Raw genomic sequence first — 13042 nt, forward strand, 5'->3', positions numbered from 1 at the left:
AGAAGAGAGTAGAAGCTCAGGTCAACATTGTGGGAGTAAGTCTCTGCTTCCTTTCACTTTTTTTTATTTCATATTTCTGCATAGCAGAGGGAAAAAATTACCTTCAAAAATTTTAATACATAATTCTATAGAACTAAATAAATAGAAAATCATGTCATGAAAATAACTATAATTATGTATAAATTATTCAAAAATTCCAAAGTGCATTAGCACTTCATACCCAGAGAGAGATTCCTGGTATGTCTTATTAACCATGTAAACATTTAGCATTTAAGCTATTTCTTTGGATTCCCCCTAGAAGTATTTGGGAGAATTACATACTACCACACAGTCTTTTTTTATTATTTTTATTATGTAAAAGCAAAATACCACAGCATGCCCAGTGCAGTGTTACAGTAGGATCATTATTAAACATTTTCAAACCTGTTTTTTATCTCTCCCTATCTCCAGGAGGAGCTGTCCAATGTCAATCTCTCCAAATTCCGCAAGATCCAGCACGAGCTGGAGGAAGCTGAGGAGCGGGCTGACATTGCAGAGTCGCAGGTCAACAAGCTCCGAGCAAAGAGCCGTGAAATTAGCAAGAAGGCAGAAAGTGAAGAGTAAATGCCTCCGGTAGTTCGAAGTGAAAGAGAATTGCACAAAATGTGAAATTCTATCACTCTGATTTTGTAATCACAGCTTAGTCCTCTATGAATCTCTAGATAATGAATACCTAGACAATAAAAATTGTAGAGATTTTCCAATGGAAAAATGAGAAGTTCACTTTTGTATTTTAATCAGTATCCTGAATTCTTTTAAGTTGTACATTTTTCATTATTTATTTAAATTCATTCAATTTAAAATCTTGCTTCAAGTATTCTCAAAGTGTTTTCAGCCGCTGTTAAAAAGTGGTCTAATCAGACATCCTGCTTCATTCTCACCATGGAATTTCATCTAAGATTTCCTCAAATGAGAAAATAATTATTTCTTTGCAATAGGAACTAATTATTCCTTTTAATTTCTGCTTTACAGAATAGAATAGATTTAAAGTCAAAGGTTCTGTCCAAAGAATAAGAATTTATTGCATCTTCTAGTAATCTAGTCTAATCATTGATTATTCTATTAAATCATGTGTCTTATTTGCAAGATCTTTTTTCCACTTTAAACCTCTGCAGTCCTTCAAGCCAATTCCAAACAGAGAACATTTAAACTTAAAATAAGATCTACTTTTAACTTTTGTTCATGAAAGTGATGTGCAAACCAACATTCCAAGGGCAGCATAACCATCTACTCCACACAGTCGTTCACTGTCTATATTCTGTTCCCAAAAGTCCCCTGAGTCTTCTAAACTGATCAGGCAGCTACTTAGCTCCTATGTTGTCTCTGGGGTAATCCAGATAACTTTACCAAGGATGGCCTCACTCAGAGTGAGAGGTTTCATTCTTTGTAGATATTGGCATACATCAGAGAATCCATGGTCTCCTTTGAAAACAAGGAGAAAAAGGTGTTTGGAGAAGCCAAATCAACTATTCCTGTTGAAGATGAACTGCTATGCCTTCCAGAATAAAAAAATAATTATCTACAATGAAAAATGTCAAAACAGTCTCTATAGGGTAATAGAGAAAATACTCATCTGGGAGAAGGATGACTGCATTTGATAGACCCATCAGCACTACTGAATGGCTGGCAATTGGTTTGTGTTACATGGGCCTGTCCAATTCCTTTTTTGATTGGTACGATGAGCCTAATGTCTGGTCAGAGTTCCCAAGCACCAAGGAAATTCAATTATCTTCATTTTGAGTTGGGCCATACCCTAAAACTTTCTTCCTCATTCCTCTCATTATCTGAGGTCTCATATCAACTTCTTCCTTTCATAACCTGGACAGTGAGGCTGTGGTGCTATCATCTGCTGTGTTTTGAAGAAGTCCAGAGTGGAAAGCTATGATAAACAACACAGTGCAGTTGCTTTCCTTGCAGTAGACTCCTGTTTGTAGTTTCTTCATTTGGCTTCTTCTGAGAGGATTGATCCAGCCCGCAATGCATCGGCATTTTGGCATTGAGACACCAGTGTCACAGACCAGTCTTACAGCCATTGTACTTCTCAGTGAACACAGGTTTGACTAAACAATACTGCAGGTCTCAGAACTGATCATCATTCTACATGGTTTGCAGTCATTCACAACCCTTCCATTTCCTCTAAAAAAAAAAAATAATAAAGTTATTGAGCTTCCTAACCATAGAGTGGGTAGAAAAAGACAGAATTATAACTGGTTCAGTCTACTACAGTTGCTCCTGATTATGTATTAGGTTATATAACCTTTAGTTGTTTTCCACTGGTCTGATTATTAATTTAAGACCCATGAAATACAGCACTCAGTGACTGAGAGTTATTCAGTACTTTTTCCCTTGTGTTTTCTGTTTAATGAGTATTATTCAAGCCAGGCTTCATGATGGAAATACTAAATTCCTCATAGCCTTTCCAAGGTTATGACATACATGTGTGAAACGTTACACATTAATATATTCACTGTATGCAATATATGCATACATATATAGATACGTGTATAGATGTATATATACACATATAAATAAAGTTTCCAAAGCTATTTTTTCAGCAGCAATCCAATAATATCAAGACGTATGTTACTGTTTCATCACTGATATGTAATCAAGGTCAAAAATAGTCACTATTTTTAGCATTCAATCTCAAGGCTTTGATAAGCATTTTACAGCTTTACAGGACAGCTTCCCCTGACTCCAGTCCTGGTTGAGTGTCACCGTATTTCCAAACCCATTCCCAGACCCACACGTCAGGCACCTGAGAAATTAAGTCTGTGGGATTGATTACCACCTGTGAGAAGTGTTGCTACCAAGTTCCTTTTGGAGGAAGAAAAAAGATGACAAATCAGCATGCAGCCTCCATGCTGTGTAGATATCCCTGTTTTCCTGTATGCCACAGAAAGAAAAGCAGTCGCAAGCCGCCTTGCTCAGAAGCCTCTGTACCTGCCACAGAACCGTTCAGGCTTTTGGGGACCCCACTTCCTAATTTCAGGGTATTTTTTTCCTGCCTCTGACTCAAGCAGATTATATATATGCTTCTTTCAGGCAGTGTGTGGACTTCAAACTAGATCGTACTCCAAACTGTTACCATCCACAGACACAAACTTTAGCTTTGCCTGCATTCCAGTGTATAGACAGGATTTTACTTTTACACAGGCTTTTTCCTATCTGCTTTGCAGTGTATGCACAGGGTGAAACCCTGGGTTACAAAATATGGGCTGCAAAAGCCCTCCAGACTCTGGGACCTGTATCAGTTCATTACAGAAACCAAGGCTGACAGGTCTATTTTACCACCCCAACAGGTCAGCTCAGCCATGAAGGGGAGTTTGTGAGCCCACAGGCAGCAGCAGCAAACATTGCTGTGCAGCAGACAACACCTCATCACCCATGGACATCAGCTGGCGTGGTCAGAGAGCTGTGCAATGCTGTGGCAAGCACAGCAAGCCTCCTCTGACTGTGGGGTTCTGCTGGTCATACGTACACTTCAACCATGTCTAACGGGCTGACTGTGAGTAGTCAGACCTTGAAGAAGAGGCTGGGCAACAGCTTCTCCCTCTCTTTGTCTGTCTGCCACACCTTGCAGACACTGTGCAAAGGCACCAGTGAGCTATGCCACCCAGAATGGTTGCAACAGACCTAGTCTCATCAGGTTCTGTACAGTATTGGGCCATTCAATACATCAATACAGTGACACCACTGGCACCAGAAAAAAATGTGAAAGCTGTCACCTAGCCTATCTGGCATCACAACATTCACAAATGACACAACAGTATGCTGATGAGGCTTCAAACATCATGCTAACATCAGCAAAACCACCAAGTTTGACTCCTGACTCTTTCCACTTCCCCTCCAAATGACTTATCCCATCCCTGCCTGCCCCAGGTCCATGTGATCACACCACAGCTGTATGTTGGCAGCCCTGCTCTTATCCCCTTTTCCATGCTTGCTCACACCCTGTGTTCACAGAGCAGTGCTACCAAGCCTCTACAGCCCTATCAGCCAGGTTCTGCCTTCCATGCACAATCTGACAGGTGGATACTGTCGAATATCTCCTGAAAAGACTCCTGCAATACCGTGCTGTGCCCATTACAAAGCAGTGCCTTGCTTCAGTCAAGCCTTAAAACACAACAGCAATGAGGAAAACCATCTCTGGTCTAGGCAAACATTTCCAACAACAAACATTAAACAGCTAAAACCATTCACCCACAACAGTCATGCCTCAGATAAGTCTGAAGGAAAACAAAAGCAGTAAGTGGAAACAGCTCAATGCTACGCATGCTTTTACAGAAAAAGGAAAATAAAGCTCGGTCTGGCTCAGCCACGACATTGTCTCTGCCTGGCTGACTTCTGCTGAACCTCTGCAGACATGAGGCTGCAGCTGGAGTTTTGCCCCACTGGTGCGATAGACTGCAGGGACAGGGACTGACTGAGGACCTGATCCCACCATGGAACAGCCGACACAAGCAACTTCTTGCAGCAGGCCAGTCGCAGGAATGAATCCCAAAACACCATGAAAGATCTGCGTGTGCTTCTTCAGGTCTTCCTTCCACCTTCTGTTGCAGATGACACATTGTTCCCACAGGGAAGCCCAGCTAACGTGCAGGCAACATCCGAGCAGCCTGTGTTAGCTTATGTGATAAAAACTTGTATGTACACCCATAAAGCAGCACAGAGAGACAATGGCAGGAGGGGGAGCCCAAATAACACCCTGCCCAGCTACTCCCAGGCCCATCACAGGAGCTATCAGTCCTTTAAAGGCACTTTTCCTCCAGCCCAGAGGAGCACAGGGTGCATGGGGACCCTGAGGAACAGTACCTTTGCCAGGCCCCTCCCAGGGCTGTCCTGATGCCTGGGATCCAGGCGTGAAGCCCACCACCATGAGCCATGGGAAGCCACTCTGCTTTCAAATTGAGGGGGGCTGCTGCCACGGGGTGTGAGACGCACCGCGGGTTGCAGGGGAATGTGGAGGAATTGTAGAGGAATGAAGCTGGGTTAACATTGATAACATACAGCTGTGGGCTGGCTTCAGGGGCGGTGGGTTGGCTGACGTGGATAAGGTGCAGCTGTGGCTGGTTCCTGCAGAGTAGTTAAATAGCTCTAAGGGGGATAGAAGAGGAGTCTTGGATGAAGCAGAGGGAGTATGCTCTGGGTGTAGGAGAGACAAGGAGAGGTCCTGGGAGAAGCAGGGGGCCTGGATAAGGAGAGGCTGGCTGGAAGAGGAGCCCAGAGATGGGACACGGCAGAAGCAAGAAGCAGGGTAGACTTGCCTGAAGAGGATGAAGACACAGCATGGGCAGTAGATGAAATTTTGAAACCTTGTGGGTGGTTGGTGGCTGTGCTGGGGCAAGGCATGGGAGCTACTAACTGAAGTTAACCTGGGATGGTAAAAGCCTTGCTGCAGCTGGCTGGTTTTGATAGTGCTGCGACAGGGGAAGAGCAGTCATGCTTGCAGGGGGGCCACTGATGGGATGCTTAAGGGAGGAACCAAAGGTGTGGAAGCAGGTGGGTAGGTGATCAGGCCAGGAGATGGCACCAGCTTTTAGTCTCATACACAGAGGCCTCACCAGTACCTGGTACTTAGTCCATGCATGCACATGTATACACTGGATAGTGAGATTTCATGGAGAGATTGCAGAGAAAATATTTCATAAGAAGACAGGACAGACTGTGGTGATGAGGTTCAGGACTCAGCCAGAAACACACACAGAGTGGTACAGTTTTCCATGTGATCAGCCCCTTTTATACCCTTTTCTGTTTACCTGCCTCTTTGTCCCTCCCTGCTCCCCTGCATTCCCCTCATGGGCTTGTACAGCTCTATCAGTTCCTGCACCCACCCCAACCCTGTCTGGGATCTCCCCTGGTTCATGTAGCAGTTGTGCAGTCCAGGATGATCTTCCTGGAAATAGCACCTGTAGTTTCCTGATAGCCCATCAGTTAATGTCCCTGGTGAAGTTTGTTTCTTTTTGTCTTGGTTTTTTTGGTTTTTTTTTTTTGTCAGGTCTGTGTCTCCATGTATATTGTTTCTGGTTCCCCCTTTTACCTTACTTTCCCAGCTGACAAGGTCCTTCATCTGGTAACCTTGCTGGAATAAACATTTTCACGCTCTTCACATGCCTTCATCAAGTAGTGTGACTGATCGGATTTGGTTCCCATCACCTCCTCCCTCAACATTTGTCAGCCAGGTTTGTGTCCTGGTATGTTCTTGGTTATGACTTCCTTTCTTACTGTCCCTTGTGTGTCAAAAAAGGTCCTTAAGCAGATACCCTTAAAGGAGCAGACACTCTCTTTCCACATAACGTTATAGAGCAAGTCAAAGTTACTCTGGTTTGATGTTCAGCCTGCTCCGTTACATCCTCCGCTGGATAACGGAGTGGCACAGAAGCCAGGCTCCTTCCCAGGGGCCGGGACCTGGGGTATGCCTGCAGCCCTCGTGTATCGTAAACCTACAGGCCAGGACTGCACGCTGGCAGCTGTCTTAGGTTGTCCCAAGCTTGAGGCTGGTTTCAAGCTTATCGGCACCCCATACAGTGATAGAAAGAATGAGGGGAAAAATTTGCCTCCCTAAGTCTTCACACAGACTAGGATGGGATGCATTAAAATCACAATCCATAAAGAAATTATTGTAGACAACTGGAGAAAAAAAAAAAAATCTTGTTGGTTAAAGCAAGCTCTTGAAGCCAGGAGCAAAGTGTTGCCTTATTTGGCGTTATCGGTGCTGTCTTTGGGTTCCTCCATCCTTCACCCTGGCACACAGCAATGTGGAAAGAACAGGTCAGTGCAGCTGACTCCATAGAGCCTTAAACCAATCCTGTCCCTGAGTAATTAGCAGAGAGATCAGAGCTTCAACACGTTTACAACTAAAGAGTAAATTATTATTGACCAAAAATAGAGTGCTTGAATGCTGTGTGGGCAGGAGGTTACATATAAAGAGCCACAGCTGAACGCAACCTTATTCTTTGTTACCTCAGCATCTCACGGTAAGTCCCATCTGCTTGCTTCATGCTCTGACCATGACATCACCACAGCTCTGCAGAGAGGTGGAATATGTAGGGGCATTTTCTTCTCATTCCACACTTCTAACATTCCACGTCATGCTTTATATGCAACAGCAAGGTTTGAGTCCCAAACTACTCCAGTGTGGCGGCACAAACAGAAACAGAAGAGCCATGCTGTTCCTTGGAGGGGCCTTCTACAAACTTTGCTACCTCCAAGCCCTATGAAAGACACAGGAAAACGAACTCTGAAGGCAGTTGGAATTGATTTGAAAATATATGTAATGTAGCTGATCTTTTCTTAGACATTAGACTTGTTTTCAGCGGATCTGAATGCGGGGAGGAACACAAGATTCTCTGTGAGATTTGGTTCTAGATCAAGAGCTGTAAGGGTCTGTGTACAGCTTGGCTGTTGGGAGAGACTACGCGAGGTGTATAAATGCTTGATAGAGCATACGCTCAAGCAAATGGATTGGTTTTAACTCTCTCTGTCCTCTCTTTAACCATTCCACACAGATACGGAAAGCAGATTTCTTCCTGGGCTCTCTGAAGGTAAGGGTTTAACGTAACATGTAGCTTTGCTAATTGATCCTGAGCCGTGAGTGAAGTTCACCCAGACAATGGTGAGGGTAGGTGGCAAAAGATTGTGTTGTAGAACCAGGTTCACTGAAAAGGCTATATGCTATTTTAATCAATATGAGCGTATTCACAGTTCATGGTAGGAAATACTCCATTTATCGGGAAAGAAAAGTGACAGATAATCAAGCTTAGCCAAGAGGATGACAGACAGCAACAGTAATGTCTTTTTTTGGTGTAACCTGGAATTCTGGGATTTATAGACTATTAAAATTCACCCCCTGGTATCTGCACAACTGCTGGAAGCCTGAAACTGAGGTTGTATTCAATTCAAGAAGGGTCTCAGCTTATCCTGCCTTAAGTTAGTTTCTTCTGGGGCAAGGTATGGAACCTTATATGCTGACTTTGGTTTACCGCAGAGGTCCTGAAACCAGAACAAAGTTCAGGAAAATCTCATCTGTCTGACAGACAGATCTGTTTATGTACAAAGAGTCACCTTCACAGAAAATTTAATATGCATTGTTCCCTTCTACACTTTCTGAGGAAGGTTAGTGATTGAGTGACTGGCAGAGTTCACCAGAGCAACAGAAGGAACCTTCCACATACGTGCCTTCCAACCCAATACCAAAAAACGTTCACTGAATTCTGAGCTGAAAGGGATGGAAGTACACAGAAGTAACCTGCTGCCTTCTCTGGCCATGAATGCTTGAAGATCTAAATTTTACACTATTTCTTATCAAATATATTAAGTAGTTTAACAGACTGTGCCCCTTGAGAGGTATTCTGAGAATCTATTGGCATTTTCTGATGTTCTGCTTAAGTTTTTCATGGACACTGTGAAATAATTTCATGTTGCCTCCTTTGAGCCACTCAGAGGCAGGATCACATAAGCAAAAATACTGGGCTCTGTATAAATAGAATAATACTTTCAAAGAAAGTTAAAGGTTCTGGAATCTGTGCTTTGAAATTTCTGGCTATTAAAGGCTTTTGAGATGCAGTCCCTCAAAGTCCTGCAAGGTGCCTATCCCATAGAAGACAGATTTTGCTGAGAGAGATCAGCAGTTCTACAGCAATGTGTGCAAAAGCAGCATTGCAAATGTCTTCAGACTCCTCTTGTCACTTTCTTGAACATAAAACCACTCCATGTTGATTGTTTCACTACTGTGATGCCTTGGAATTGTACATCTGAGTTGTTCAATCCTGTCCCTTTGTCTTTTTTAGCACCACAATGCATCTGACATCCCAAGAAGGAGCAGGAGTTTAGAATTATTTTTCTTTTGCTACCTAGCACATTAGCTTGCCTGGGAAAGAACAATCTGTTTATGTTTGTTCCTGCCTACATTTATTTCTGCCTGCATTATTTCCAGATGCTCTTGATTTATCCGCACCAGTCCTTATGACTGCAGCAACCTATAGCATCTATTTGTGTACTAGATAACGCCAGAAAACAAAAATAAAACTGAGCACAAAGCAATTTTCTGAAATATTTCTGATAGACAAATCCCTGACTGAATGTCTGGTACATATTGGTACACATTAATGATTCATAGCTAATATTACTCTATATACCCTCAGTCAGTTTGCAGATGAGACCAGGCTGGAGGGGAGTGTTGATCTGCCGGAGGGCAGGAGGCTCTGCAGGGGGGTCTGGGCAGCCTGGACTGATGGGCCAAGGCCAATTGTAGGTGGTTCAACACGGCTCCATGCCAGGTCCTGCCCGTGGGTCACAGCAGCCCCAGCAGCGCTGCAGGCTGGGGCAGGGGGCTGGGAAGCTGCCCAGAGGGAAAGGGCCTGGGGGGGCTGGCTGGCAGCCGGCTGGGCATGAGCCCCCAGTGAGCCAAGGTGGCCAACAGCATCCTGGCTTCTATCCAAAACAGCGTGGCCAGCAGAACCAGGGCAGGAACTGTCCCCCTGTGCTTGGCACTGGTGGGGCTGCACCTCGAACCCTGGGTTCACCTCTGGGCCCCTCACTCCAAGAGGGACACAGGAGACTGGAGCGTGTCCAGGGATGGGCTGGGGCACCATCTGATGGGGGGCATCTGGTAGCTGGGGGTGTTCAGCCTGGAGAGGCGATGGCTCAGAGGGCACCTAATTACTTTCTACAGCCCCTCTTTCAGGCAGCTGGGGGGGGGGGTGGGGGTGGGGGGTGTCGGTCTCTTCTTCCAGGTAACAAGTGACAGGACAAGATGAAACAGCCTCCAGTTGCACCAGGGGAGGTTTAGATTTGATAGAAGGAGAAATTTCTTCACTGAAAAGGCGGTTAGGCACTGGAACAGGCTTCCCAGGGAGGTAGTGGAAACAGCATCCCTGGAGTTGTTTGAAAATTTGACAGATGCAGTGCTTAGGAACATGGTTTAGTGAGGAACTTGTCGGTCCTGGGTTAATGATTGGACCTGATGATCTCAAAGGTCTTTTTCAACCCAAATGATTCTATGATTCTATAATATGTTAAAGCTAATAGGTACTTTGTAATTGAAATTCTTTGAAATGTTATATCATCAAGTTCTTATTTACCTAGATAATACTATGTTAATAATTATTATTGTCAGTATACATTATACTCCTTTAGTAGCTAATATTGCCACAGATCCGAAAAGATGTTATATATTTGGTTCATATGACAAACAAGTTTAGCTTTAGATAGGTGCTGATTGACCCTCACAATTTGTTCCTGTGCTTGTTATAGACAAACTATTTGAACTGTCCCTGCTTGGTATTAAAACATAAAAAACGGACGGGTGCCAAGAATGTCTACACTTAAAAATTATGTGTGAGAGCCGTTCTGCTGAACTTTACAGATCTCACTGGTGTCTAAATCTGTAAATGTCTAATGAAACTATCTATCTGAAGTGGCTCTGTCCATGTGGCTGTGCAGCTGTGTGAATAGCAGGTAAAGGTAGAGCAGGAGAGGCTTTTGAAGACTTCTAGCTTGATATTCTCTCTGCCCTCACTTGGGCACACAGGTATCCTGTTTGAGGGGGATGTCTTCAAAGATAATACACGTCTGTTTACAAATGGAACTTTCTTTATTAGAACTTCTTCAGTGGATACTTAAAACTGAGGCAGAAGTTGTGCCTGACGTTAATTAGTCCTCTTCTTCCTTTTAGTCACTGAGCATGACCACTTTCTGGATAAATTACAAATGCACAGGTTCACTGATGCTTTTCTGAATTCCTCCAGAGCAACTCCAGCCATGAGTTCAGATGCAGAGATGGCAATCTTTGGAGAAGCTGCTCCCTATTTACGGAAGCCTGAGAAGGAGAGAATTGAAGCCCAGAATCGCCCGTTTGATGCTAAGGCAGCCTGTTTTGTGGTGGATGACAAGCAAATGTATGTGAAAGGTACCATACAGAGTAGAGAAGGTGGCAAAGTCACAGTCAAAACATATGCTGATACAGTAAGTGATATCAACTGTTACTCATACTTGATCATCCAGTTCAGGCAGTGCCCTGGCTTAGTTTTCTTCTCCTGTTGTTCCCTTCTGGTTTGGTCAGACTGTGACTGTAAAGGATGATGAAGTCTTTCCCATGAACCCTCCCAAATTTGATAAAATCGAGGACATGGCCATGATGACCCACCTCCACGAGCCCGCTGTGCTGTACAACCTCAAAGAGCGTTACGCAGCCTGGATGATCTACGTAAGTACCAGCAGCAGCCTGCCTTTGGGCAGCCGGGAGGAACTGCTCTGCCAGGCCAAGTGGGAGCCAACGTGCTGTCTCCCTTCCTCGCAGACCTACTCGGGGCTCTTCTGCGTCACTGTCAACCCCTACAAGTGGCTGCCGGTGTACAACCCGGAGGTGGTGGCTGGCTACCGTGGCAAGAAGCGCCAGGAGGCCCCTCCACACATCTTCTCCATCTCGGACAATGCCTATCAGTTCATGCTGACTGGTGAGTCATTTGGCAAGAATGGGAAACCCTGATATACACAGGACTGGCTGCTTGGTCAAAGAACGCTTGACAGTTCAGGCATCTTACGTGCTGTTCCACTCAGTGCCCAACAGCAACAGCTCCTGTAGTCCTACAGCACAACTCAAGGTTAGACTGCCTGTGGCATCCTAATGACCTCTGTGGTGTCAGATAATGAAGGAAAGGCAGTAGCTAGCTATATGGCTCTGTGTCCACTGTAAGGAATTTAAAGAAACAGTAAAGAAGCAACACAGCAAAGAATCTGATTCAGATTAAATAATATTTAAGCCGAGGTCTATAGGTAAAACAAAGCAAATAGTAAGTGGGGTGTCTTATAAGGAACCGCCTCTTTGAGTTAGATTTTGGGCTGCTCCATCCCTCTGTGCACAAAAAAATCCATATGCAGACTAATGCAGAATTTACCTTATCTGGTTACATAGTGATAAATACAGTTACCATATAGTTCTTTCCCTTGAAGTCAGGTGGTTGTCTGAGGACAGAAGACCTCCACATCTCATTTTAACTGCTCTTTCGTGACTTTATTTTCAGATCAGAACAATCAGTCAATCCTTATCACGTGAGTATATTTTGGGGTGTGTGTAAAGCTGACAGAGAAGTAAAACTTCTTCCATTTTCCTGTAACAATTAATATTTTCATTTAAACAGCGGAGAATCCGGTGCTGGGAAGACTGTGAATACAAAGCGTGTCATCCAGTACTTTGCAACAATTGCAGTTACTGGTGAGAAGAAGAAAGACCAACAGCCTAGCAAAATGCAGGTATGTCGTTGGCTCCCATTTCTAGTCTTTGGCCAAGACTGTGCTTGCCCAGCAGAAACTAGCAATGCATATTTTTGGGTTGCAGGACTATCAAAAGGCAGAAAGTGTAGCACAACTGAGAACACAGTCAGGATGCACGGTCCAAGCACGCCTACACTCATACACCCCTGCTCCCCAGCCTCCACCCCTCTGAACACTAGTGGAACTCTACTTCAAGAAACATCTTCTTAATGCAGGAAAGGCCCAAGCCTCAGTTTCTCTCCCATCTCCATTTACACAAGGGAAGTCTTCACCAGTCAAAGGAAGATAACGACAGCAGTTTTCTCTGTGCTGTCTGTCTCTGTGCTTACCCGTTAGTATCCTACGAGATTGTTCACATCCACAGCACCTGAGTGGCTGCAAGTGTAAAGAGAGCAGCCAGTTCCCACTGGCACCTGATTGTGCCATTCCTATTCCTTGGCTCATTCCCACTGACATGGGAAGTGCAGGATCTCTGGACTCCAGAGTGTTATGCTGAAGTTAAAAGTGATTTCAGTTGCATCAGGTGGTAGTTTCCACTGGCCTGTTCTCCTGGCTGTGGTCAATCTAACAGCCCTGAGTGGCAGCAATAGAAAAGGGACAGATTTGGGACAGGTGGGACCACTTGCCTGACAATTAGAAAGTAACCTCAGAGAGGATCCTTCCAGGGAAGAAAGCACATGTCCTGATGCCCCTTTCTGCTGAGCAGCCCAGTTGCTGCAATCTGAGCCCA

The 13042-nt window shown here is 44.5% G+C and overlaps 2 protein-coding genes across 2 annotated transcripts in view; both read left to right on the plus strand.

Annotated features, from left to right (window-relative positions):
* The window catches only part of LOC308069407 (myosin-1B), a 28792-nt gene extending 19665 nt beyond the window's left edge, over nucleotides 1-9127 (plus strand). The window contains exon 38 of the mRNA XM_080401691.1: nucleotides 451-9127. Coding sequence (XP_080257817.1) covers nucleotides 451-603 — 153 coding nt within the window. The 3' untranslated portion in view covers nucleotides 604-9127. The remainder of the gene's footprint in view (nucleotides 1-450) is intronic.
* Nucleotides 9128-9618: 491 nt separating this feature from the next.
* The window catches only part of LOC308053971 (myosin-4-like), a gene marked incomplete at its 3' end in the record, with an annotated part of 32658 nt that continues 29234 nt past the window's right edge, over nucleotides 9619-13042 (plus strand). Inside the window, exons 1-5 of the mRNA XM_080366009.1 lie at nucleotides 9619-11004; nucleotides 11102-11245; nucleotides 11339-11495; nucleotides 12063-12090; nucleotides 12180-12291. Of these exons, the coding sequence (XP_080222135.1) occupies nucleotides 10750-11004; nucleotides 11102-11245; nucleotides 11339-11495; nucleotides 12063-12090; nucleotides 12180-12291 (696 nt within the window). The 5' untranslated portion in view covers nucleotides 9619-10749. The remainder of the gene's footprint in view (nucleotides 11005-11101; nucleotides 11246-11338; nucleotides 11496-12062; nucleotides 12091-12179; nucleotides 12292-13042) is intronic.

Source organism: Falco punctatus (genome assembly GCF_963210335.1).
Source record: "Falco punctatus genome assembly, chromosome: 1".
NCBI classification, from domain to species: domain Eukaryota; kingdom Metazoa; phylum Chordata; class Aves; order Falconiformes; family Falconidae; genus Falco; species Falco punctatus.